The sequence below is a fragment of the Drosophila obscura genome, unplaced genomic scaffold, assembly GCF_018151105.1.
Source record: "Drosophila obscura isolate BZ-5 IFL unplaced genomic scaffold, ASM1815110v1 contig_150, whole genome shotgun sequence".
NCBI lineage: Eukaryota > Metazoa > Arthropoda > Insecta > Diptera > Drosophilidae > Drosophila > Drosophila obscura.
In genome coordinates, this window is record NW_024542736.1 from 10,091,001 (window position 1) to 10,114,709 (window position 23,709).

The window sequence follows — 23,709 nt, forward strand, 5'->3', positions numbered from 1 at the left end:
TTACGGTATATGTATTGAGAAGGTATATTTCCGTACATTTCTGAGGGTCACACTGCTGCAAGTATTGTTGCAATAAAAAGGCGTCAAGTCTCGAATTTTGCTGCCCCCTGCCTGGTCATGGAGGTGGACCAATTGTCCCTGGCCGATGTGGTCTTTGTCATCGAGGGCACCGCCATCAACGGTGCGTACATCAACGAGCTGAAGACGAACTACATTCTGCCCACGCTGGAGCACTTCACCACGGGCTCCATTGACGAGCGGGAGTATCTGATAGCGGAGCGATTTGCCACCCTTTACGGCATTGTCATATACCGCACGGCCTCCAATCTGCTGGAGCCGGTGTGCGCCACCTACGGACCCTTCCTGCAGCCCCAGAAGGTGATGGAGACGATCGAGCGTCTGCCGTTGGTTGGGGGCGGCATGGAGTCGTGTGCCCACATGGCCGAGGGCTTTGCCGCCGCCCATGGCTGCTTTGAGGACATCAGCGAGCGCCGCCAGATGCTCGACCAGACCAATGTCCAGCGTCATTGCATACTCATCTGCAACAGTCCGCCGTATCAGATGCCGGTGACAGAGTCGTGGAAATATCTGGGCAAGTCGTGCGAGCAGCTGGCAGGGCTGTTCAACGAGCGGAAGATCAATTTGTCGATCATTGCACCGCGCAAAATGCCGATACTCTTCAAGTTGTTCATGAAGGCGGACGGCGATCAGCCGATTACCAGCAAGAACTACGCCAAAAACATTCGTCATTTGGTTCTGCTGAAGGGATACAGCCTGAAGGAGCGTGCCGCCAGTCCCAATAGCATGGCTGCTCAAATGGCAGCCCCGAACACAGCTCAGGCTGCGGTCCAACAGCAGCAACAGCAGCAGCAGCAACAACAACAGCAGCAGCAGAATCCAGGCGGACAACAGCAGGCGGGTCCGGGTATGCCAATGGACACCACACCAGCACAACAGCAGCAGCAGCAACAACAGGGAGGTCCGCCCCAGCAGCAGCAGGTGATGAACATGAATCCAATGCAACAGCAGCAACCGGGTCCCAATCCTCAGGCGGGTCTACTGAATCCTCAACAGCAGCAACAACTGTTGGCACAGCAGCAGCAGAATCAATTTGTGCCCCAAAACCAGATGCAGAATCCCAATTTTCAGCAAAATGTGGTGCCTGGACAGAATCGTTGGATATATCCGAATCAACAGGGACAGGCTCGTCCGCCATTCATGCAGCAGGGTGCTGGAGGTGGTGGCGGTAACATGCAACAGCAGTTACAGCAGCAGCAGCAGCAGCAGCAACAACAGCAGCAGCAGCAGAATGCCAATTCTGCGCTTATTTCCAGGATCAATGCCCCGCCAAATCAGACGGTGAACTCTCTGCAGCAACAGCAGCAGCAACAAAGATTGCAGATGCTTAATCAGCAGCAATTTAATCAGCAGCTGCAACAGCAATTGGCACAACAGCAGCAGCAGCAAGGGCAGCAACAGCAAGGGAATCCCAATGCCAGCAACATGATGCCGGCAGTATCCAATGCGGGAAATATGCCCAATCCACAGCAGCAGCAGCAAGTGGCGCAACAGGCCCAACAGAATCCCCAACAGCAGGCACAAGTTCAGGTCCAACAGCAGCAGCAACAACAACAACAACAATCGAATCCCCAACAGCAGCAGGAGCAGGCCTCCTTGAGAGAGAAAATCTGGACAGGTCTATTGGAATGGTCGGAGAAGCCGAAAAATGATCAACAGAAGATACCCCACACGCTTCAGTGCACTGTCTGTACCAACATCAAGGATGGGGAGCCAGAGATCAAGGCGGAGAATTGGCCACCGAAGCTACTGATGCAACTGATGCCCAAACATTTGGTAGGCAACATTGGGGGGCAGTTTCTAAAGGACTCCAAGATGGTTGTCTTTCGGCCGACGCCCGGCGAGGCGCTCGATTCCTTGGCCAAGATGATGACCTCCGGCTATGCCGGCTGCGTGCACTTCTCCTCAATGCCAAATGCCCCCGCCTGCGAGCTCAAGGTTCTCATACTCCTCTATACACCGGATCGGAATGCCTTCTTGGGTTTCATACCCAACAACCAGGCCATGTTTGTGGAGCGACTGCGGAAGGTCATACAACAGAAGCAGCATGGCAACATGCAGCAGCAACAGCAGCAGCAGATGCTCCAGCAGCAGGGGAAATCCCCCATGGAGCTGCAACAGCAGCAGCAGCAGCAACAACAACAACAGCAGATGCAGCAGCAGGACAACTCCCAACAGCAGCAGCAGCACTACAATCAATATCAACTGAATATGCAAATGCAGGGCGGTGGTGGACCCGGTCCAGGTGGCGGTGGCGGACCCGGTCCTGGCGGCGTCGGCATGCCCATGCAACAGAATCAAATGCAAATGAACATGATGCAGCAACGAATGCCCCTGGGTGTTGGCGTGGGTGTGGGTGTGCCCGGCGGCGTGCCTAATCCGAATCTGCAGCAACAATTGCAACAGCAGGTGGCACCCAATGTGGCGGCGATGCAACAGCAGGCGGCGCAGCAGCAGCGCATGGTTCGGCCCATGATGAGCAACAATAATCCCGGATTGCGGCAGCTACTCCAACACCAGACGACGCCTGGCAACCAATTCCGTCCCCAGATGGGCGGTGGCGTCCAGAATCCCAATCAAATGGGCGGCGCCGGCGGTCCCATGGTCGGCAATCGCAATTTCGACGATAGCAACTACGAATTCATGTAGAGAAACTCACTCTACCTTATTTTATTGTGTCGTGTCCAAAAACATTCTCTTGCTCTTTATCTTAAGCATATTGTCACATTCGTAAAATCGTACTTGAGATTTTAATTTATTTTTTTTTATTTTCGATACACACTACGTTTCAGACAGAACAGAACCCTTAATATATGTAGTATGCAGTATCTTTTAATCTAAACCTGGATCTAAATGGACGATGTGGCGTACTCTGAGGGGAATTTAAAGACATGCTTGCCGGTGGCCTGCACGGAGGGCAGAAGGCCGGCATTCGGAATGATGTTCCATGAGAGATATAGCGAGACATTGCGATTATCGCGCAGGCCATTGCCATCGTCCCAGAAGTAATATTTGGTGTTCATTTTCTTAAAGTCCAGCACTGGGTTGTCGCCGCGCAGGATGATCTTGTCCCAGAGCACCACCTGGTTTAGGGTATTCGAGGGCGTCTTGTATTCGGCGGTCATGTAGAGGAACAGCTGCTTCACGTTCCAGTTGAAGACGCTGGTGAGGTTCGTTTCCAGGTCGAAGGTTACAAAGCCGAGATCATGCTTCTCACGGGAGGCGCCGTAGTCGGGAACGTTTTTCACCAGCACCCGGACGGTGTTGATGTTGGCCTCGGTTCTGTAGTCGAGAAAAACGGTGGAGAGGAAGCAGCTGAATGTGAGGCAGGCCAGGACGCTCAGGGAGTACGCCACGGTGGCATTTCCTCTGGTTAAAACCGTATGCATCGTTAATTCGTCCTGAAATTCGGCAAATGACACGTAGTGTTTGTTAGTACTGAGAAAATCAGACGGTAGCACTTTTTTCTAGATTCAACGGACGGTCACACCATAGTGTATATGCTGTCTATCGATAGGTCTAGAGGTGGAAAAATATCAGGAACGGCGTTGTATTCAAATTTCCAAAAACAAATTATAATTTAATTTAAATTAATCATTAAAAGTGTATCAGAGACCTTTCGTTCGGAAGCAAGATATTAAAATATTTACGATTTTGTAGATTTAATCTTTAATCAAATCTTTGATTTTTTATAAAAACTTTAACAAACAGAAATGACTGGTCAAGCTGTCTTAAAATTTGCTGACACGAAGGACACACAAAGGTTGCAGGTCCATTGCGATCATTCCCCCTATCTGCTGCTTCCTCATGCTTCGATCTCATCCCGCCGGAAACTGAACATCTCGAACCAGGAATGCATCCAATGTCGCCGGGTGGAGTCGCTTTAGGTATTCCATTATGTTCATCGTATTGCCAGCAAACAAACCAAACTCTCCTCCAAGAAACACGCCTGCAGTTTTCCTTGTTCCTACATAAACCACACATGCATGTGTGCGCATGTGTAAAAATTATTGAATTACTTATTCTTAAGTTGTTTGTCTCTCGCTCAGTTATTTTACTCTTTGGTAAAACTAACATAGAAATTAAAATAACTCCCCCCCTTTACAGCTTCTCCTTCTTCTCTTTCCACGTTCTTCCTGTCACAGAGACGGGACTGACGCACAGACTAATCGATGTTTCGTCGCAAGCAAACGATGTGTAAAAAAATGGAAAAAATATCGTTGCATCGATAGCAACATCGATGGCAACCTAACATCAAGTGGCAACCTTATATCCGGGAAGGGAATAATATGGCGATCCGAAATAACTCTGATGAGAGACAGAGAATTTAACACTGCTGGAAAATTGATTCATTCGCTATTAATTTGAGACGGTAATACGCGCGAATATCGCTAAAGTGATGGCGAACAAGTGCTTGACGCAATGTGATAGCTTTTAAGCGCTGGGACCGCAGTTAATTAGTGAAAATGAACGGAATAGTAGCACAAAAAAAATTTTCCCTTAGTCTCTATATTCTGCCCTCGTCTGCGCGTCGAAGCGAGATAACAACATCGGTCCGAGTGGCCGCGTCAAGGCATTTCGTGCGCGCAAGCGAGACGAGGATATCGACCAAGCGAAACGCATACGCCAAAGTCGAAAAGTGATTTTTTCCTCCGTTCGTTCGGGCGAAGTCGAAACTGCTCGAAAAGTTTTATAAATAAAATGCTGCAGTTTCCAATGCACAACAAATAAATGATCGAATAAAATGCATCAATCGATTGGCGGATTTGTTTTGCCCCCAAAGCGATTATATAAATAGTGGAGCACGTTGCCTTGCTCGTCTCCGAAGTCCTAATTGCGCATCGATTGCCTCCGCAAATAAAGGAAAACGATGTGCAAAGAAAATACAAGTGATTTCCTTTCTCATGTCGCCGTGCGGGTATCATTCATTTTCTCTTCTCCTATCTCGGCCGATTTCGAATGTTAAAAAATGTGAATCAGAGAATGGGAATTGGAAGAATTAAAATACGATTGAATATACGAATGAGTGTGCAATGGCAAAGAAGTGAAAGAATGCGTAGCGTTGCCATACCGCTACAGACGACCCCCGTGCCGTGTGTGTATGCTCGCGTATGAGTTTTTGTGGCTGTGTGTATGTCGTGTGTGTGTGCCCCTTCCATTGTATATATGTATATATATACATATCCTCCAATTCCTAACAATATAAAAAAAAAATCAATAAAACTGTAAAAATCTCCAAGACCCAAACATGTTTGCGTTTTGTTCTAGTGCTCCAAATGAATCGCATAGGCCAGGATTTTTTTTTCGTTCCGGCTGCCCCGGTCTTTGGGAAACACTGCAACAAAATGTCAAATTTGTTAAAGTACATTTCTTTGGATACAGTCAAATTTTAACAAAAACACAAAATTTCAAGAATAATTTATTTTTCGATAATCCCCAAACCAAAAAAAAAGGACGCACGAATCAAGCATAAGAGAGATAGACCCAACTCCCACGAAAGAGTAAAATGAATAATGATGCGAAAAATCATGATTGCGATGACTTGAATGTGCGCTCATCGGCGTATTTGAATAAAACATCAACCACAAATGCAGCTGCAGCTGCAGCAGCAGCAAAAGCAACAGCAACAGCAGTGACCAGCAACTACAACAACAACAACAGGAGCACTTCAGCTGCGTCTGCATCTTCTGCCACCAGCAAAACTACCCCAACAACAGCAGCAGCAGCAACTTCAACAAGCAACAACAATAACCAGAAGCCGAATAGACAGTTTAACCATAACTTGCCACGCATCTCGACGGCCAGGAACTCCATAGCCGCTGCAATACTCGCCAGCAACAAAAGCGGCGGCAGTGGCAGTGCCAGGAAGATAGCAAAGCATGAGAATCTGTCGGCAGGAGTAAAAACCATACCAGCTACAACCAGCAGCAGCACCACCACCACCTCCAACTCCAAGGCGCCCTCCTCCAGTTTTGTGGCAGAGCTGAGTCTACTAAAGAAGAAGACATCAGCCGCCGCCACAGCCACAACCGGTGGTGCCTCAGTCAGTGCCACAACAGCGGGCAGACTTAAAGTTAACAACAATTCAGCCACTGCCAATACTAACAACAACGGCAAAATAATGTCCGGTACAAGCAGCAGCAGCACTCCCACGCCCTCGCCCGCATCGGCCACTGCCACCTCAACAACCACAACAACAACGAATGCCGGCAGCTGTGCCACAAGCAGCAGCGGTAGTGGTAACGGGAATGCCGCCAGCAGCAGTACGGTCATTGCAAATCCCGTATCTGTAACTGCCGCCGGTAGTGCAGCAAAGTTTCGTGCTGCCGTTGCCTCAGCGCCCGGACCATCGCCCGCTGCCGCAGCAACATCTAATGCCAATGCCAACGCACCCACGTCCAGCTCCAGCAGCAGCAGCAGCAGCTCGAAGAAGACGCGAGCCGCAGTCGCCGCCCTTAAGCGACAGGTGGCCATGCAACAGCAGCAGCAGAACGCAGCCTCGCCCGCCAACAACAATGCCGTCGGATTGCCTGGAAGCAAGGATTCAGCGCATTTAAAATTCGCCGCAACCACTTTGCTGATGGGAGCCGCCGCCGCTGCCGTCGATAGCAACGCTGGCGCTGCTACCGCCGCCGGGGCACTGAGCATGGCCCTCAATCCTGCCGTCGATGTGGCCAATGCGGCTGCGGTGCTGAAGCAAAAGCTAAAGGATGCCGCCGCCGCTGCTTCAGCCTCTGCGTCCGCCTCAAACCGATCTGCCTCGTCGTCCATGTCCTCGAACGCCTCGTCGCTCTCCTCATCGGTGGGAATTGTGAATGCCATTTCGTCGGCGTTGCAGAACATCATAACACCTGATACGGACACCGATACCGAGTTCTATCCCCAGCCCGTCACCACAGATCTGTCCGAGTCCGAAGAGGAGTCTGTCTCAGAGGTGAGTGCCCTTTTGGACCTTGTATACCTTAGATTTTAAGTGCTCCTCTTTGGAAGTTTTCATCGCAGTTGAAAGGTCTGTAGCTAGAGAATTATATCTGTCGGATATCCAAGTTCTTAAAGGTTTCTTATGAATCCTATTCCTAAAAAAAAAAACCTAGATTTTCCACATTTCTAACATCTAAACACTGAATTATTGTAGGCTGTTGGCCAACGAGGAAAGCAAAGCTGTACTCCAACAGAACCAATAAATCGTGACGATTGTAGAACTATTTCATAGATTAATCATTATTAAAGTCGAAGGTCTAAGGTCAGACTAGATTAGCACCCCGCATCCGAAAGAAGAAATGTGAACATGAATGAAACTGCGAACCGATCGCATGTTTCGTGGAGGTATCAATTTTCTTACCTGACGCATCTATATCATACATTATCAGCGTTATCACAGCTGCTTGGAAAAAAAAGCAGTTGCGTTGCGTTTCGCTGAAAAAAAAATTAGTGGCACAAATGTTTTCCAACTAATTTCACTGTTATAATGTACATATTTGTATTCACTGTTTCACTTGTACATATTTGTATTCTCTCTGTGTGTGGTTGTGGTTGTTAGTGTGTGGGTGGGCGCCACTGTGTTTTATCAGGCTTGCAGCAGCACTGCAGCGACGTGGAGAAAAATACCTTCCATTGAATTGATTGCACACACACACACACACACACGCACACAAATTCGCGTAATTATTTCGATATGATATGATCATAAAAAAAACACGTTGAGAATTTCTCATCTGTGCGCGTGTGTGAGTGTGCAAGCAAGCCCTTTCGCTCTCTCGCCTTGGTGTTGGTGAATGATTTATCAGCTGTTTGCTTGCTGGGCTGGGCGAGTGTATGTGTGATTGACTACACACGTACTTCTTTGTCTAGCAGCCTGTTTTTCGTTTCTCGCGAAAAACGCTTTCATGTCTGCCATTCGATAAATCAAAGGTCATTAGCCAGATCAGATCACTACCGCCCACGTTCAATAATCCTCCACTATACTATCCAACATAATTGACCCAACGGTTCGAGACCTTCCCACCCCCTGCCTCTTCCACGAATCAATTGCTCCAAAAAAACATACATACAATGCATTGCCATGTACACGCATACATATGTATATACTTTTTTTTCGGTTGCCTTCGCGAATTCTCTGAGCAGCAGAGCAGCGTGACAAAGATATCCACGGAAGGTCCGGCAACACCGGACGGTTCAGCATAGCCTCTCCTCTGCTGTTTCTTTCTAGCTGCTGTTTTTTGTTGTTGCAACGAAGGTGAAATCGTTGTGTGAAGAGAAAATGCGCAAAAGTGCGAAGAGACAAATACACAAAAATAACAATAATAAATAAAAGTAATAATAATAATAATGATGGTAGAAAACGAATGTCGACAGAGACAGACAGAGAGAGAGAGAGAGTAATGAACTTTTGCGAATTTTCGAGATACTCTGTTGATGGCATTTTGGGGAGACAAGTTATATTCCTCATCTTTTTTTTTCGTTTGGTTGATTATTTTGTGTGGCGTGCAAACATTTTGATGGTTCATTTTCTTTTTCCCACACACAACCACACGTACATACACCAATGCACGGCGCACAACACACACACGCGCCCGTGTAACGAGAACAAACGAACGGTCTGCGGGCTGGTCTGGCTGGGCTGCTGTTGAACTCGTTCATGTTCATGATGTTGAATTTTTTTTGTATGTTCTTTGCTGTTTCGTCTTTCTCTTCGGCGCTGCTGGTTCTGGTGCTGCTGCGCTGCTTGGTTATGTTCTGTTCTTTTTATCTACTCTCCATTCATGAAAGTTTAAGCGCAGCCCAGAACTTGGCCGCGTGTTGAAAATGTACATGCATATTTCGGGAAATTTTGGATTGTGGCATTTCTTTTTTTGGTTCAATAGTTTAAGGCGTGGGCGTAACACACACACTTGCAGACCATACGTGGCTCTACCTCCTTGTTGTGTGTGTGTGTTTGTGTATGCGAGAGTGCGTGCAATATTTAAATCGATGTAAAATCTGACTCATGCCAATCTCTTAAATTCCAAAAAAAAACTTTTTGGATATGTTATTGATAGTTATGTTATTTGATAGTTATCAGTAAGGTCGGGGGGCCAGCTGGGGAAACACATTTTTTGAGTTTAGTGCTAAATGAGAAGAACCTCAAGAATTGGTAAGAAAGGGACAGCAATAAGGGAATGGTTGTTGTTGTTTCTTGCTGGTAGTTTTTCGCATTTGCTGGCTATCGATATTTCGTTTGCATGCACATGCCGTCCTCTGCGCTGCGGTCTGGCAACATCGCTGCGATAGTTTTACCCCTTACAGTTATTCGAGGAATTTGTTGTCACATCTGTTACTATCGGCTAAACGAAATAGTTATAAAAAAAGTTTAGTAAATTTTTGTTCCATTTGCATTTCCATCCGACAACCAAACCCAGTTTGATGGCATGGCTGACATTTTCCTTGATATTGCCGAAGTGATGATGCGGAGTGCAAGATCTACAATGGACATTGTTTTGCAATATTTTATTCACGTAAAAATTCCCGTGCATGATTTCAGCCGAGCCAAGCTTTTCGCCTCGATCAGAGGGCGCTACGCTCCAAGTCTCCGTCTTTCCACACTCCTTGCCTCATACCCTGCTCTGCTTAGACCGTGTTAATTTTTATTATTTATGTACGTTTCTTTCGTTTCTCTTTATTTGTAGATCCTATTGGCATTCTTGTGTTTAAGGCCAGATCTCCTGGTAAGTTTCAGTTTCGCGTTATACAATTGCCACAACCCGCACCCGGTCCCGCTCTTGATCTTGCTCTACAGACAGATCCTAAAACAATAATCCCAAATAATTACCATAGTCTCTAAAGTTTCAAATCAGTTCTCTACTACTAATCCAACGATTGGTCCTTTAAAACATTAATTTCAATCGGTACTTAACACTCCCCCCCTATAACACCTTCACTCATAGATAAATCCAACACCACTTTGTTGCTGGCCTTAGACAACAAGAATGTGCGCTCTACTGATCAAATAAAAAGCTTTATTAATATGTATACAACTTCTAGCGTATTTATATAACCCCCCACTCCCGCAGTTCTAGACTCTTTCCCTCTAATCCTTTTCATTTCCTGTCCGCTTAACGAATTTAATTAACCCAACAATGTTTTCTCGTTTGCTTTTAGGACGATATTCCCGAGTCTGATCCGGATAGTTGCCCCCACGAAGGAGAGGTGCGCGAGGATGAAGATGAGACGGAGGAAGAGTCGGAGGATTCCGAAGAGTCCGATGGTGACGATGAGGAGGATGAGGAAGAGATTGGTAAGTACTGTTTATCTTTAAAAGTTAATGGTTCTCTTTTAGTTATATTTTAATCGTTGACCCTTTTTTTTTTAGATGTCCTTCAGGACAACGATGCAGATGATGAGGAAATCGATGACGAAGATGAGGAGGAGGATGCGCCAGAAGTGAGTCCCTTCCTGCTGGACGCGAACAACAAGCGTTCGAGTAATCTCACAGCCCTGCTGGAGGCTGCGGCCAATGAGAAAGCTCCCGTCCTGCGACACGCCACCCACGCCATCGATGAGACCAAGCAGGCGCTGACCAAGATGCGTTGTGCCAACAGTCCGCGCGACAAGAAGTTAGTAAATTAATAGATCCCAATCTGTTACTGTTTCTGTTAATGCCATGGCCAATGTACTTAATCCGCCACCACTTTTCTTTCCGTATCCGTGGTTGCAGCAGTGGTTTCTCCCGCTCCCTTGTCGCCGCCTGCACGGACAATGACGTGAACACGGTGAAACGATTGCTTTGCAAGGGCAATGTGAATCTTAACGATGCCGCCGCCTCCACCGACGACGGCGAGTCCCTGCTATCAATGGCCTGCTCAGCAGGCTACTATGAATTAGCACAGGTATGTAACAAACAAGGCGAATTTCTTTTAAAAAAAAAAAAGCAAAAATTGGGATTTCGGATTTGCTGCACGTGAAATGAAATTTTCGAATCAGCTGATCGCTGCAGCTGTGTGTGTGTGTGGGTTACCAGCTGCACTCGAAAATGTCCGCCATCGCGTCTCTTTTCGCTGGTGTGGCAACGCTTCACTGGCACGCGTCTCGATTCGATTGTTGGCATCATTGGCCCTATCGATAAGAAGAAGAAGCTAAGCTAGCACGCAACCAAAATTGTGCTGCACATTCACAAAAAAACAAAAAAAAAACCCACCTAATTAAAGATTTAAAGGCTGTGCAAGTTCTTTACACTTAACGAATTGTGCCACAAATTAGCTGAAACGCGAAAATAGATTTGGTTGATCGACAAATTCCAAACATTCCCCCCGTTCAATTGAAACAAACATGTATATAATGCGTATGTGTGTATGTGTCCTGTAGGTACTTCTGGCCATGTCCGCCGCGCAAGTGGAGGACAAAGGCCAAAAGGACTCAACACCTTTAATGGAAGCCGCATCAGCCGGTCATTTGGACATTGTCAACCTGCTGCTCAGTCACAACGCCGATGTGAATGCCCATTGCGCCACCGGCAATACACCATTAATGTTTGCATGCGCAGGCGGTCAGGTGGACGTTGTCAGGGTGCTCTTGAAGCATGGCGCAAATGTGGAGGAGCAGAATGAAAATGGACATACACCTCTCATGGAAGCGGCATCAGCGGGCCACGTGGAAGTAGCAAAGGTGAGTCCATATTCATCAGCCTCTGACGATCGTTTTTCGAGTATTTACATTAAAAATGATTATAATCCGAGATTTGAGAGGAAATGACATTAATCGAGTTACTGATTTGTCGCCTCTGTGATTTATTTTGATCTTATCTGATGCAATGCAAGTTGTCCGACGATGCAGTGCAATAATTTACACGGTTTTGTGCAAGTGCTAATGCGAATATCCCTTAATCCTCCCTGTAGGTGCTACTGGACCATGGAGCCGGCATTAATACCCACTCGAACGAGTTCAAGGAGAGTGCCCTCACCCTGGCCTGCTACAAGGGCCACCTGGATATGGTGCGTTTCCTGCTGCAAGCCGGTGCCGATCAGGAGCATAAAACCGATGAAATGCATACAGCCCTGATGGAGGCATCGATGGACGGCCATGTTGAAGTGGCGCGCCTGCTACTCGACTCCGGGGCCCAGGTGAATATGCCAACCGATTCGTTTGAGTCGCCCCTAACACTGGCCGCCTGTGGCGGTCATGTGGAGTTGGCCACGCTGCTGATTGAGCGTGGGGCTAATATTGAGGAGGTCAACGACGAGGGCTACACACCGCTGATGGAGGCTGCACGGGAGGGGCATGAAGAAATGGTCGCTCTGCTGCTTAGCAAGGGCGCAAATATCAATGCCACCACCGAGGAGACCCAGGAAACGGCCCTAACTTTGGCCTGTTGCGGTGGGTTCAGTGAGGTCGCTGCATTCCTCATCAAAGAGGGCGCCAATCTGGAGCTGGGCGCCTCAACGCCCCTGATGGAGGCCTCACAGGAGGGACACACGGATCTGGTGCGATTCCTGCTGAAGAACAAGGCCAATGTGCATGCCGAGACGCAGACGGGCGACACGGCGCTCACTCATGCCTGCGAGAATGGACACACCGATGCGGCCGGCGTGCTTCTTTCGTATGGCGCCGAGCTGGAGCACGAGTCCGAGGGCGGTCGCACGCCCCTGATGAAGGCCTGCCGCGCGGGACATCTGTGCACCGTGAAGTTCCTCATCCAGAAGGGCGCCAATGTCAACAAACAGACGACCAGCAATGATCACACACCGCTCTCGCTGGCCTGTGCCGGCGGCCATCAGTCGGTGGTGGAACTGTTGCTCAAGAACAATGCCGATCCCTTCCACAAGCTGAAGGACAACAGCACCATGCTGATCGAGGCCTCCAAGGGTGGCCATACGCGTGTCGTGGAGCTGCTCTTCCGCTATCCCAACATCTCGCCCACTGAGCTGGCGGCGGCCTCAAGCGCTGGCCAGGCACAGGCTGCTGCCGCTGCTGCAGCCGCTGCCGCCGCCGCAGCCGCTGCTGCGGGCACCAATCAAATGCGATTGCAGCAGCAGAAGATCCTCCAGCAGCAGTTACAACACCAGCTACAGCAGCTCAATGCACCGCCCGGCCTCCACGAGCTTTCCGAGGCGGCTCGAGCCTCCAACCAGCAGCTTTTCCACCAGCAGCAGTTCAGTGCCGGCGGCAATGGTTCGAACATTGTTGCCCTTGGCACCGGCGACTTCTTAGACGCTGGCGAGCTGCAACTTACGGCAGCAGCAGCAGCTGCCAGTGCCACTGGCAGCGAGGCAGGAGCCGAGGAATACGGTGGTGTCTCTGGTGGAGTCGGTGGCATCGATCTAACCACCCTGGGAGCCCAGCAACAGGAGGGACTCATTGCCAAGTCGCGACTCTTTCATCTACAGCCAGGCTTTGAGCAGCAGCAGCAACAACAACAGCAGCAGCAGCAGCAGCCAGCGGCAGGGCAGAATCAGCAGCTTGTGCCCTGCAAGCATTTCGATTTAGATATGGAGCACATCAATTCGCTGCAGCCGCCACAGAAGGCGCCGCCAGCGCCGCCCGTGCTGTTCCATACGATTTGCCAACAGCCTGTGCTGCATATGCAGCAGCAGCAGCAACAACACGGGGAACAGCAGCACCAGATACAACTCCATGCCCAGTCAAAGCTAAAGGGGGGTGGCACACTGCCCGGCAGGAATCGTCCGCTCAAGAGCGAAGTGTTGGGCATCATCGAGTGTCCGTTGGATCATTTGAACGAGCAGGTGCGCTCCCAGCCATTGGGCGAAGATGGTGGCAAATCCCATCAGCCGCAGTTCTCATGCACTGGCGAGGATCCACGCTTGCAGCGGCGACGAGGCTTCATGCCGGACCTCAAAAAGGGGGAACTGCCGCCAAGTGAAGGCGGCAGTGACACCAACGACCAGCTGGCCATGAAAGGTATGTCACAACAAAATGTGGCAATATTTTAAGGGATTTCTGACAACATTTGAATTTTTCATTTGCAAAGGAGCAGCCGAAAATAATCAGCAGCAGCAGCCCGCACAGACGACGACGACGGTGACAACAGCAATGGAAAACAGTGGTGTGGCATCGTGTTCGCATCCCATATATCCACCGGTAAGGATAACAGGATAACACGATTCAAGTATCAAGGATTAAACATTTCTAACCCAAACCGCTATAGCGACCTGGTGGACCCATTACGCAGATTTCGGATGTTCTCCAGAGCACAGCCATCAGCGATAGGCCAAAGGTCAAGGCCACCAACAAGAACAACCGAAAGCAGGCAGCAGCCGCCGCAGCAGCAGCCGCAGCAGCAGCAGCCGCCGCCGCAGCAGTGGCCGCCCAGCATGCGCTACCCAATCTCCAGCAGAATCAAATGGTGTCCATCTACAACAATTTGGTGAGTTTCATTTAACTGAGGAATTGAATATCTCATCAAATTCTCTCTCTCTCTTTCTCTCCGAAATGCAGCAAATGCAGCAGACGCATCTGCAATTGCAGCAGCATCTGCAGTTGCATCACCAGCGTGTGGCTTTGGACAATGCAGCCGCTGCAGCAGCAGCCGTGGCAAATAATCCAAATCTCTATACCAATTCCCCGGCCTCACCGCTGGCCTCGCCCACAGGAGGTGGCGGCGGCAACTATCCCGAGCAACAGCCAACGCAGCAGCAGCAACAGAATCCAGGCGGAGGAACCTTGGATGTGGCCATGCAGCGAAAGACGGCCATGGAGGACTTTCGTGGTCTGCTGGAGACAGCTGTGAATGGATCGCGGGGCAGGAATGAATTGGCCATGACAGCGCCACCGTTGAACTTCTTCAAGGAGGGCTGGCACATGGTGGGAGTGCACAATTTCTTTGGCGATCAGCCAAAGTCGCCCACCGAAACGCCACCCGAGATGGAGGAGACGACCATGTCGCCGCCGCAACCATCAGCGGGAGCACCACCACAGCAGCAGCATCAGGAGGAGACAACGCGTCCCGAAATGAAGAATCTGGCCACACTCTGTTCGGCAGCAGCAGCAGCCGCTGCTGTGGCAGCAGCCCATAAGGATCAGGATGACATCAGTACGGATCTGGATAGTGATGAGGACGATGCCATGGGCGATGAGAATACAATGCCGCCAGAGCCAATGGATTTAGCTGAAGCATTGCGCGAGGATGGCATTATATTGGTGGAGGCCGAGGAGGAGGATGATGATGAGGATGAGCCCGAGGAGAGCAATAGCGGGGAGATTGAGACAGATGGGGACGGAGATGGGGATGGAGATGTTGATTACATTGATGAGGACGAGGGCCCAGCCGACGATGAGGAGGACGAAGATGAAGACGATGATGAGTTCTTTCTGGATGTGCCCGTTAATGAAAACAATGGAAATATCAATAATAATAACAACAACAACAATAACAACAACCCGAAGAGCGGCGGAGGCAGCATCGGTGGCACTGCTACCGGCTCCGGTTCATTGCCACTGAAGCAACGAAAAATGGCCACGCGATTGGAGAATCTGATTTTAACCAAACCAGAGATCTTCCAGCAGACGCTGTGCGATTTCCGTCAAGATATGACCAACTCGGAGCTGGTCCATGTCCTGCCACAGATAAGCAATCTCAAGGCGGCCGCTGCCAACAATGCGGCATTGAACAGTGTGCTGCACCAGCAACTGGCAGTAGCCACAGCCGCTGCACAGGCCAAGGCAGCAGCAGCCCACCAGCATCAACATCAGCACCAGCATCAGCACCAGCACCAGAAACAGCAGCAGCAGCAACAGCAGCAAATGCACCATCAGCATCAGCATGGAGCAGCAGAAGGCGTCCAGCATTGCGGTAGGGAAAAGTGATGCAACAACTTTAGTTGTAGATTTAATGAGAACTTGAAACTTATTTACAGATGACGAAGGATGCGCTGGAGCCAGTGATCTATACTCGGGATTGGAGCAGTTTGCCAACGATGGGGAAATGGAGGATATATTCCAGGTGATTGTTTTGGGTTTGATTTGTGTGGTGTGCAGCTCTTCTTCAACTGAAAGCCCCCTTGATTTAGTCTATTTTTCAATCGGAACAGGAGCTGGCCAGCAGCTTGAACTACCCAGAGTTGGCCGAATTCAGCCTGAATCAGATGTGCAAGGGCAGATTTGCGGGCCAATGGGCGACACAGTCGTCAGGCAAGTGGACAACGGGACAGGATGGACAGCTAGTGGGTGTGGTACGCACTGGGGACGGTATGCCGCAGGATGCTGCGTCTGCTGCTGCCCAGCGTCAGGGAAATCTTGTTGTATTGGATTATCCCATGCAGCAGAATATACTGGAGGCCGAAGAGCATATGCACATGCAGGTGAGAATTCTTTATAGCTCTAAATATCTGTGAAGAAAGGATATTTATTTGATATATCCTTAGCAGCACCAGCAGACTCCTTTATCCCTTCTACCATTTGCCCCGGACGATCAGCAACAGCAGCAGCAGCAACAACTACATCCAGCCGCCGCCGCCGAGTTCCACCAGCAGCAACAGCTCGCCTTGGAGGGCGATCCCGAACTGAAGCAGCAGCTGCAGCAATACTCGAATGCGCGCATTATCAAGGCAGTGGCTGCCCAGCAGCAACAGCAGCCGGCCACCAATTTTGTCTACAATGTGGAGAGCGGCGACAAGAATGCACCGCCCGTGCAGCTGCTCTTCCAGCTGCCACCCAACATGTCTCAGGGAGTGGGCTGTGACCAAACCGGCGATCATCAGTTGCATGCCGAGCAGCAGGCGCATCTCTTCCAGCAGCACCAACAGCAGCAGCAGCAGCATCGGGCAGCCGGACAGCGTCCACCCACACAGAGTGAACTAGAGCAGGTGGCCCAGGAATTGTTGCTGCAGAGGCAGACAACAGCTCCAAGTGGTGTCCAGCAGCAGCAGCAACAGGCATTGCCACTCAAGCAGAAGCACTTCAATCTGCAAGAACAGGTGCATCTGCATCAGCCATCGAACATGCAGGCGCCCACCTGTGTCCAGCATCAGGTAAGCACTTGCTACAGATCCGAGCGCCATTTCATTTATTTATTAATTTGTGTATGTCTTGAAGGTGGGAACGCAGACGCATCCTGCCTCGGTGATGGTACCCCAAACCGCCGTCGGACAGTATACGCAGTTTGCCCTGCAACCGCCTCAGCAGCAACAGCAGCAGCAGCAGCAACAACAACTGCAGCCCGGACAAGCACAGAATGAGCTATCCATTTGGCCCATGGCCACGCCCACACCGACACCCAGCGCTGCAGGAGGCAAGTCGATGCCGGGAGGCATTGCCAAGAAGGCCATTGACAAGCAATCGCGCAAGGATCGACGATGCTCAACCTTCCGTCAAACGCCAGCAGGCAGTCAAGGTCAGTTTTCCAGCTGATATTTGTCGCTACTATATTAAACACCTATGTCCTCTTTCTATAGTGAACACCAATCAGCATCAACAGCCGGCAGCAGCAGCGGCCGCTGCCGCCCAACAGCAGGCACAGCTGCAGAATCAGTTGGCTGTGGCTGCTGCAGCCACTGCGAGCGTTGATAAAACGATTGAGATTGATTCGGAGACGGAGTCAAACCATGACACAGCCCTCACGCTGGCCTGTGCCGGCGGCCATGAGGAGTTGGTCGAGCTGTTGATCAATCGTGGTGCAAATATCGAGCATCGGGACAAGAAGGGATTTACACCGCTCATCCTGGCCGCCACGGCTGGCCACGAGAAGGTCGTGGACATATTGCTGAAGCATAGCGCCGAGCTGGAGGCACAGTCTGAGCGCACCAAGGACACACCGCTGTCGCTCGCTTGCTCAGGCGGTCGGTACGAGGTCGTCGAACTGCTGCTGAGTGTCGGAGCCAATAAGGAGCATCGCAACGTATCCGATTACACTCCGCTCAGCCTAGCAGCCAGCGGTGGATATGTGAATATCATCAAGCTGCTGCTCAACCATGGGGCAGAGATCAATTCGCGCACCGGCAGCAAGCTGGGCATCTCCCCGCTCATGCTGGCCGCCATGAATGGCCACACGGCGGCGGTTAAGCTGCTGCTGGATCAGGGCTCCGATATCAATGCTCAAATCGAGACCAATCGCAATACGGCCCTAACGCTGGCCTGCTTCCAAGGCCGGCACGAGGTCGTCAGCCTGTTGCTCGACCGCCGGGCCAATGTGGAGCATCGAGCAAAGACCGGTTTGACGCCCCTAATGGAGGCCGCCTCTGGGGGATACATTGAGGTGGGACGCGTGCTGCTCGACAAGGGAGCGGATGTGAATGCAGCGCCCGTGCCCACGTCCAGGGACACGGCACTAACCATTGCCGCCGACAAGGGACATCAGAAGTTTGTGGAGTTGCTGTTGTCGCGTGGAGCCAGTGTTGAGGTAAAGAATAAGAAGGGGAACTCCCCGCTCTGGCTGGCTGCACACGGGGGGCATTTGAGTGTTGTTGAGCTGTTGTACGATCATAATGCGGACATTGATTCGCAGGATAATCGGAGGGTCTCCTGTCTGATGGCCGCCTTCCGCAAGGGCCACACAAAGATCGTCAAGTGGATGGTGCAGTATGTGTCGCAGTTCCCGTCGGACCAGGAGATGATACGCTTCATTGGCACAATCAGTGACAAGGAGCTGATCGACAAGTGCTACGACTGCATGAAGATCCTGCGCAGTGCCAAGGAGGCCCAGGCCGTCAAGGCCAACAAGAATGCCTCGATTCTGCTCGAGGAACTTGATCTGGAGCGCACTCGCGAGGAGAGCCGCAAGGCCGCAGCCGCCCGGCGTCGCGAGCGCAAGAAGAAAAAGAAGATGGAGAAGAAGGAGGAGAAGCGCAGACAGCAGCAGGGCGGCCGCGGTGGTGGTGGTGGTGACCATCAGGGCGATGACGATGATGCCAGTGACAAGGATGATGATTCCGACAGGGATGACGACGATGAAGAGGTTGAACCTGGTGCAAGGGCCGGTGTTGGCTCAGGGGCACGTGAAGAGGGTGATTCTGGCATTGATCAGGGCTCTTGTTCGAGTGGCGACACCAAAACTACTGCCACCAGAACTGCAGCAGCAGCAGCCGCCGCAGCATCTACAGCCGAAGCCAGCAACAGCCAACAGATGAAGAAAAGCAAGAAGCAGCCAAAGAGTAAGAGCACCACAGCGGCATCGTCTTCTCTTGAATTATCAACGCCTGCCACAGGTTCAGCTACAGCATTAACACCCGCAGCACTTCCATCTGCCACACCTGCCACGGCAGCATCAGCAGCAGCAGCAGCAACAGCACCCGCAACCGTGTACAAGAAACACCCGATGATCGAGAGTGTTAGGCTGCTAGCTACACCAGTGCAGGCTCAGTCTACGCCAGTCCAAGCAGCTCCAGTGAAGCGACAGGTAGAGGTTCCTAAGAAGGAAGAGGCGTCACTGAAGAAGAAGGAGCCCAACAGCAACAGCAGCACCGCCGCCAACAAGCGCGAGAAGGAGAACCTCGCACCCAAGGAGTCGACGAGCCAACAACAGCCGGCATCGAAGCAACATCAATCCACAAGCAGCGGTGCTGGTGGTGCTGCTAAGCTGCAGAGTAGCGAATCATCCACCAATATAGCCAGCAGCAACCGGAAAGAGGTTACCACAAAGCCATTGACATCCGCCACAAGCGGAGGAAGTGCCGCCAGCCTGAATCCTGTGAAGCGCAGCGAAGTGGATGGCTGGAAGGAAGTGGTGCGCAAGAGCAGCACACAGCAGGTGGCAGGTGGTGCCCCAGTGACAGTGACGGTCGCCAGTTCGGCCACCAGCCTTCATGGTGGGGGTGCCCATCATCCGCATGTGGCCAACAGCTCGACAAGCGTTGGCTCCCTGACAACCATAACGACATCGATAGCCCCTGAGATGACCTGCAAGAAGGTGCAGGTGCCGGTGAATGCCATTTCCCGTGTGATTGGCCGCGGCGGAAGCAACATCAATGCCATACGCGCCACCACCGGGGCCCACATCGAGGTGGAGAAGCAGGGCAAGAACCAGTCGGAGCGATGCATTACAATCAAGGGACTGACGGATGCGACCAAGCAGGCGCACATGCTCATCCTGGCCCTGATCAAGGATCCCGATGTGGACATCCTGCAAATGTTGCCACGCATTAATAGCAGCATCAAGGCAGCCGCCTCGGCAGGAGCAGCAGCAGCAGGCACAACGGCCCCCATGACAGTCGGCACTTGGGATAATCGTACGGCTGCCGGTGTTTCGGCCAGTACCTTCTCCTCGGCGGCATCCACCACGTCCACATCGTCGAGCTCATCGGCCAGCTCCACCACAGCGACGGGCGCTGCCTACAGCAGTGCACACAAGCAGCAGCAGCAGCCGCCATCAAAGGGACAAAGTGGACGCGTCTCTTCATCCGCCAAAGCGAATGGCAGCGGCAGCAGCAAGGCTTCCACCTCGCTCTCGACCTCCGGCTCTGGCTCACGCGGACAGAACGGCCGTGGCGGATATGCAGGCCAGCAGGCGACCTCGAGCCGTGGTAGCGGAGGTTCCTCCTCCAATGGTGTGCTCTCCAAGAGCAGCAAGGAGGGCTCCTCGGCCAAATCATCTCTGCCAGGAACACAGAAGAACAGCAGCAGCTCTTCCGCTGCCGCTGCTGGCACTGCTACTGCAGGCAAGCCGTCTTCCACTTTGACGGCCCAAAACTTTGCCAAGGCAGCGGCCATTGCCGCTCAATCCTCACCCAAGAAGGTGGACAGTAGTGGGACGACGGCGGGGACGGGATCGGTGATTGCATCCACTGGCGGACGCAGTAGTGGTGTGGTGGCTCCCTTCGGTCGTGGAAAACCCGTGACCGGGGCCACAGGAGCAAACATTTCGCAGCTGGGAAGCGCCGCAGCCAGCAACATATTGGCTGGACCAATTGGCACCTTCAACGTGGCGGATGTGGCGGCCGTGAATGCCGCCGCTGCAGTGGCGGCCGCTGGAACGGTTGGAACCACAGTCAACAACAACAGTAGCAACAGCAGCAACAACAGCAACAACAGCAACCAGCAACAACAATAGCAGCAGCAGCAGCAGTAGCAATGTGAAACCCATTGGCCCGCCAAACAAGAGGATCGGTTCACCCACACAGCAGCAGCAGCAACAACAGCAACAGCAATCGCAGGCAACAGCTTCACAGCCGTCGGCCGTGCCCGGACTGCAGCAGCAACACCCACCGCAGCAGCAGTCGCCACAACAGCAACAGGCGACAACATCCCAACAGAATCTGATGATCAACACCAACATGTTGATGGCCGATTTGATGGCCGCCAATACCGCAAGCGATAGTTTCAGTGCACAGCTGGCTGCCAAGCTTTCGAGTGCCTATTCCCTGTTCAGTGACTATCAGACCTCGCAGTGGGGGAAACTGGATCAAGGGACAGCCGGTGGGGCTGTGGGGGATGGCCTGCCCCAGGCCGATGCCTCCAAGGCGCCTGGATACAACAGGAATATACTGAGCTCTCCCGTTGGCAGCTCCAAGGCTTCGTCGAATCATTCGACCTCGCCACCGGTGGGCAATGTGATCCAGCAGCAACAGCAGCAGCAGCCACAGGCACAGACACAGACACAGCCCGGACAGGGACAGCAGCAACAGCAGCAGCAACAACAGCAGCAGCAGAGTGTGCAGCAGGCACTGAACATAATAACCAGTGGAGCGCCATCCACAGCGCCAGCCAGATCACCGTTGGTGACAGCCGGCGAGGGAAATTCCTCGAGCGTTGGACCCTCGATTAATGGCGAGGTAGCAGCTAGTGCCGCGCACTCACCGGGAGTTATCAAGCCGCCGCCGGGCACTGTTCCCATCCAGAGACATGTCCCCATGCAGATCTCTGCCCCGGAAGCACCGCCTGCAGCGAGTGGTCTCAATTTCGGGGCCATTGGCTCGAATGCTGGCGGAAGCAGTGCAGCAGCAGCAGCTGCGGCTGCGGCCGCTGCAGCTATGATCGATCGCCAGCAGCAGAATCTGCAGAGACTGATCTACGACAAGGTGGGGGCCTCGCAGCAGCAGCAACAGCAGCAGCAGCCGCTCAACTATCCCATGGAACCTTCGGCGTCGCACTACATTGTGGACAGCAACAATATGCTGCGTCTGAATCCTCGCGCCTCTGTGTTTACGCAGGGCAACAAGCAGCAGCAGCAGGCTCCCAGTGTTGGTGGTGGCGGCATGAATCAGCCACCAATCAATCAAGGTGCTGGCCAACAGTCAAATATGTTTGGCAATCAGATCCGTCAGCCACCGGGAGCGGCACGCCTGCCCGGTGGACCGTCGGCCACCGCTGCGCCACAACGCTGGTATGGCGGCGCTCTGGAGTATCCCTCGTATTCGGGACGCGACATGCTGCATCTGGAGAACGGAGGAGCCATGGCTGGACTGGGCTCGCCCTCTGCCATGTCACCAAACCACGATGACATACGCAAGATGCCGCGACCAATCGGCACCGAGCGTGCTGCCTCCTGGAAGTTTAACAACTTCAATGTGGCCGCATCTGCACTGAGCATGGACGATGTACTGCCGCCGTGGGCGCACGAGCCCAAGGCTCAGCCGCCGGGCTTACAACAGCCGCCGCCACCCCAATCACAGCAGCAGCAGCCGCCCAATTGGTTGAAGCAACAGCAGCAGCAGCAGCAACAACAACAACAACAACAGCAGCAGTACAGGCCCTACAACAATGGACCATACCCGCAGCAGCAGCACGAGCAGATGAATGTAAGTTCTTGGATGAAATATGCGATTGCAGGGATCGATCCTCCAATGTAAGTTTTCTACTCTATTTTAGATGCCCATGGACTACCACAACATGCAGGCGCCACCGAATATGGGTCAACAGCAGCAGCAGCACCACCATATCAACTTGATGCAATCCTATGGCTTCCAGCATTTCGCTGGGGCCCCTGGAGCTGCTGATATTGCGCCCCATATGGCAGACAAGATGGAAGTGTGGGATCACCACGATAAACATGTATGTGACAATGCGGCTAATCCTCTCTCTCCTCTCTCTCGGAAGCATTCTGACTTATCGAAAATTTCCAAATTTCCAAAAAACAGATGCCCTGGACTAACTACACTACCAATTGGTCGAACTGATGTCTGGGGGATCTTCAGCAGGAGGATCTCTTCGATATCTGTCGTTCAACCAAGTGAAACGAACAGCTATGAGTGAGAATTAATCCTAAAACATGAAAGGATGAAACAACAGCAGCAACAGTGTAGCAGCCGGAGCAACAGCAGCAGCAGCATCTACCTGATATTTCAAACAAAATGCAAAGCAAAGCAAGATAATATTTATTGAATTTCCAACGTTTTCCACATGCGGAATCCACTGCTTCAAACCTTCATTCAATCAACGGATCAATCATACCACGTCCTTATCCAATCAATCAACCACAAGAACTCCAACGAAGACTCGGGATTTGAAACTTGGCTTTGCTAATTCTTATTTTTTTCGATTTTAAATTATTCTATTTTTTTTTTTTTTTGGTAATTTCCGACCAATAATTAAATTCGCAGGTTATCCATATTTTTGGTTAAACGATCAACAGACAGAGAAAAAAGATAGAAAAAAAAATGTTGCGCATAAATGGAAAAAAAAAACAAACGGAAAATATGATTCGAAAAAAATGGCACCCAAAATGTATAGTACTTTTTGGGCGCAATATACTTTATTTATTTTTAAAATGTA

At 51.3% G+C, this 23,709-nt stretch overlaps 3 protein-coding genes across 3 annotated transcripts; 2 read left to right on the top strand and 1 right to left on the bottom strand.

Moving 5' to 3' along the window:
* Nucleotides 1-33: 33 nt before the first annotated feature.
* Nucleotides 34-2,897, top strand: LOC111075719 (mediator of RNA polymerase II transcription subunit 25). Its single transcript, XM_022369186.2, has one exon. The coding sequence runs from the start codon at nucleotides 118-120 to the stop codon at nucleotides 2,725-2,727; it is 2,610 nt and encodes an 869-aa protein (XP_022224878.2). The 5' UTR covers nucleotides 34-117; the 3' UTR covers nucleotides 2,728-2,897.
* Nucleotides 2,827-3,533, bottom strand: LOC111075720 (signal peptidase complex subunit 3). Its single transcript, XM_022369187.2, has one exon. It carries the CDS (start codon nucleotides 3,465-3,467, stop codon nucleotides 2,928-2,930), a length of 540 nt encoding a protein of 179 aa, XP_022224879.2. The 5' UTR covers nucleotides 3,468-3,533; the 3' UTR covers nucleotides 2,827-2,927.
* A 1,850-nt stretch (nucleotides 3,534-5,383) lies between these two features.
* LOC111075717 (ankyrin repeat and KH domain-containing protein mask) lies at nucleotides 5,384-23,709 on the top strand. Its single transcript, XM_041591621.1, has 19 exons — nucleotides 5,384-7,012; nucleotides 9,744-9,782; nucleotides 10,216-10,351; nucleotides 10,427-10,670; nucleotides 10,775-10,943; nucleotides 11,419-11,718; nucleotides 11,949-13,968; nucleotides 14,039-14,148; nucleotides 14,216-14,434; nucleotides 14,506-15,735; nucleotides 15,808-15,859; nucleotides 15,924-16,009; nucleotides 16,098-16,367; nucleotides 16,431-17,036; nucleotides 17,101-17,398; nucleotides 17,460-20,967; nucleotides 21,053-22,736; nucleotides 22,807-22,989; nucleotides 23,076-23,709. Exons 1-19 carry the CDS (start codon nucleotides 5,585-5,587, stop codon nucleotides 23,112-23,114), a joined length of 12,621 nt encoding a protein of 4,206 aa, XP_041447555.1. The 5' UTR covers nucleotides 5,384-5,584; the 3' UTR covers nucleotides 23,115-23,709.

Coding starts and splice junctions, on each gene's coding strand:
- LOC111075719 (XM_022369186.2), top strand. CDS start 118: ATGGAGGTGGACCAATTGTCCCTGGCCGATGTGGTCTTTGTCATCGAG.
- LOC111075720 (XM_022369187.2), bottom strand. CDS start 3,467: ATGCATACGGTTTTAACCAGAGGAAATGCCACCGTGGCGTACTCCCTG.
- LOC111075717 (XM_041591621.1), top strand. CDS start 5,585: ATGAATAATGATGCGAAAAATCATGATTGCGATGACTTGAATGTGCGC. Junction 9,783..10,215: donor GTTTAAGGCCAGATCTCCTG/GTAAGTTTCAGT, acceptor GTTTGCTTTTAG/GACGATATTCCCGAGTCTGA. Junction 22,737..22,806: donor AGCAGCACGAGCAGATGAAT/GTAAGTTCTTGG, acceptor ACTCTATTTTAG/ATGCCCATGGACTACCACAA.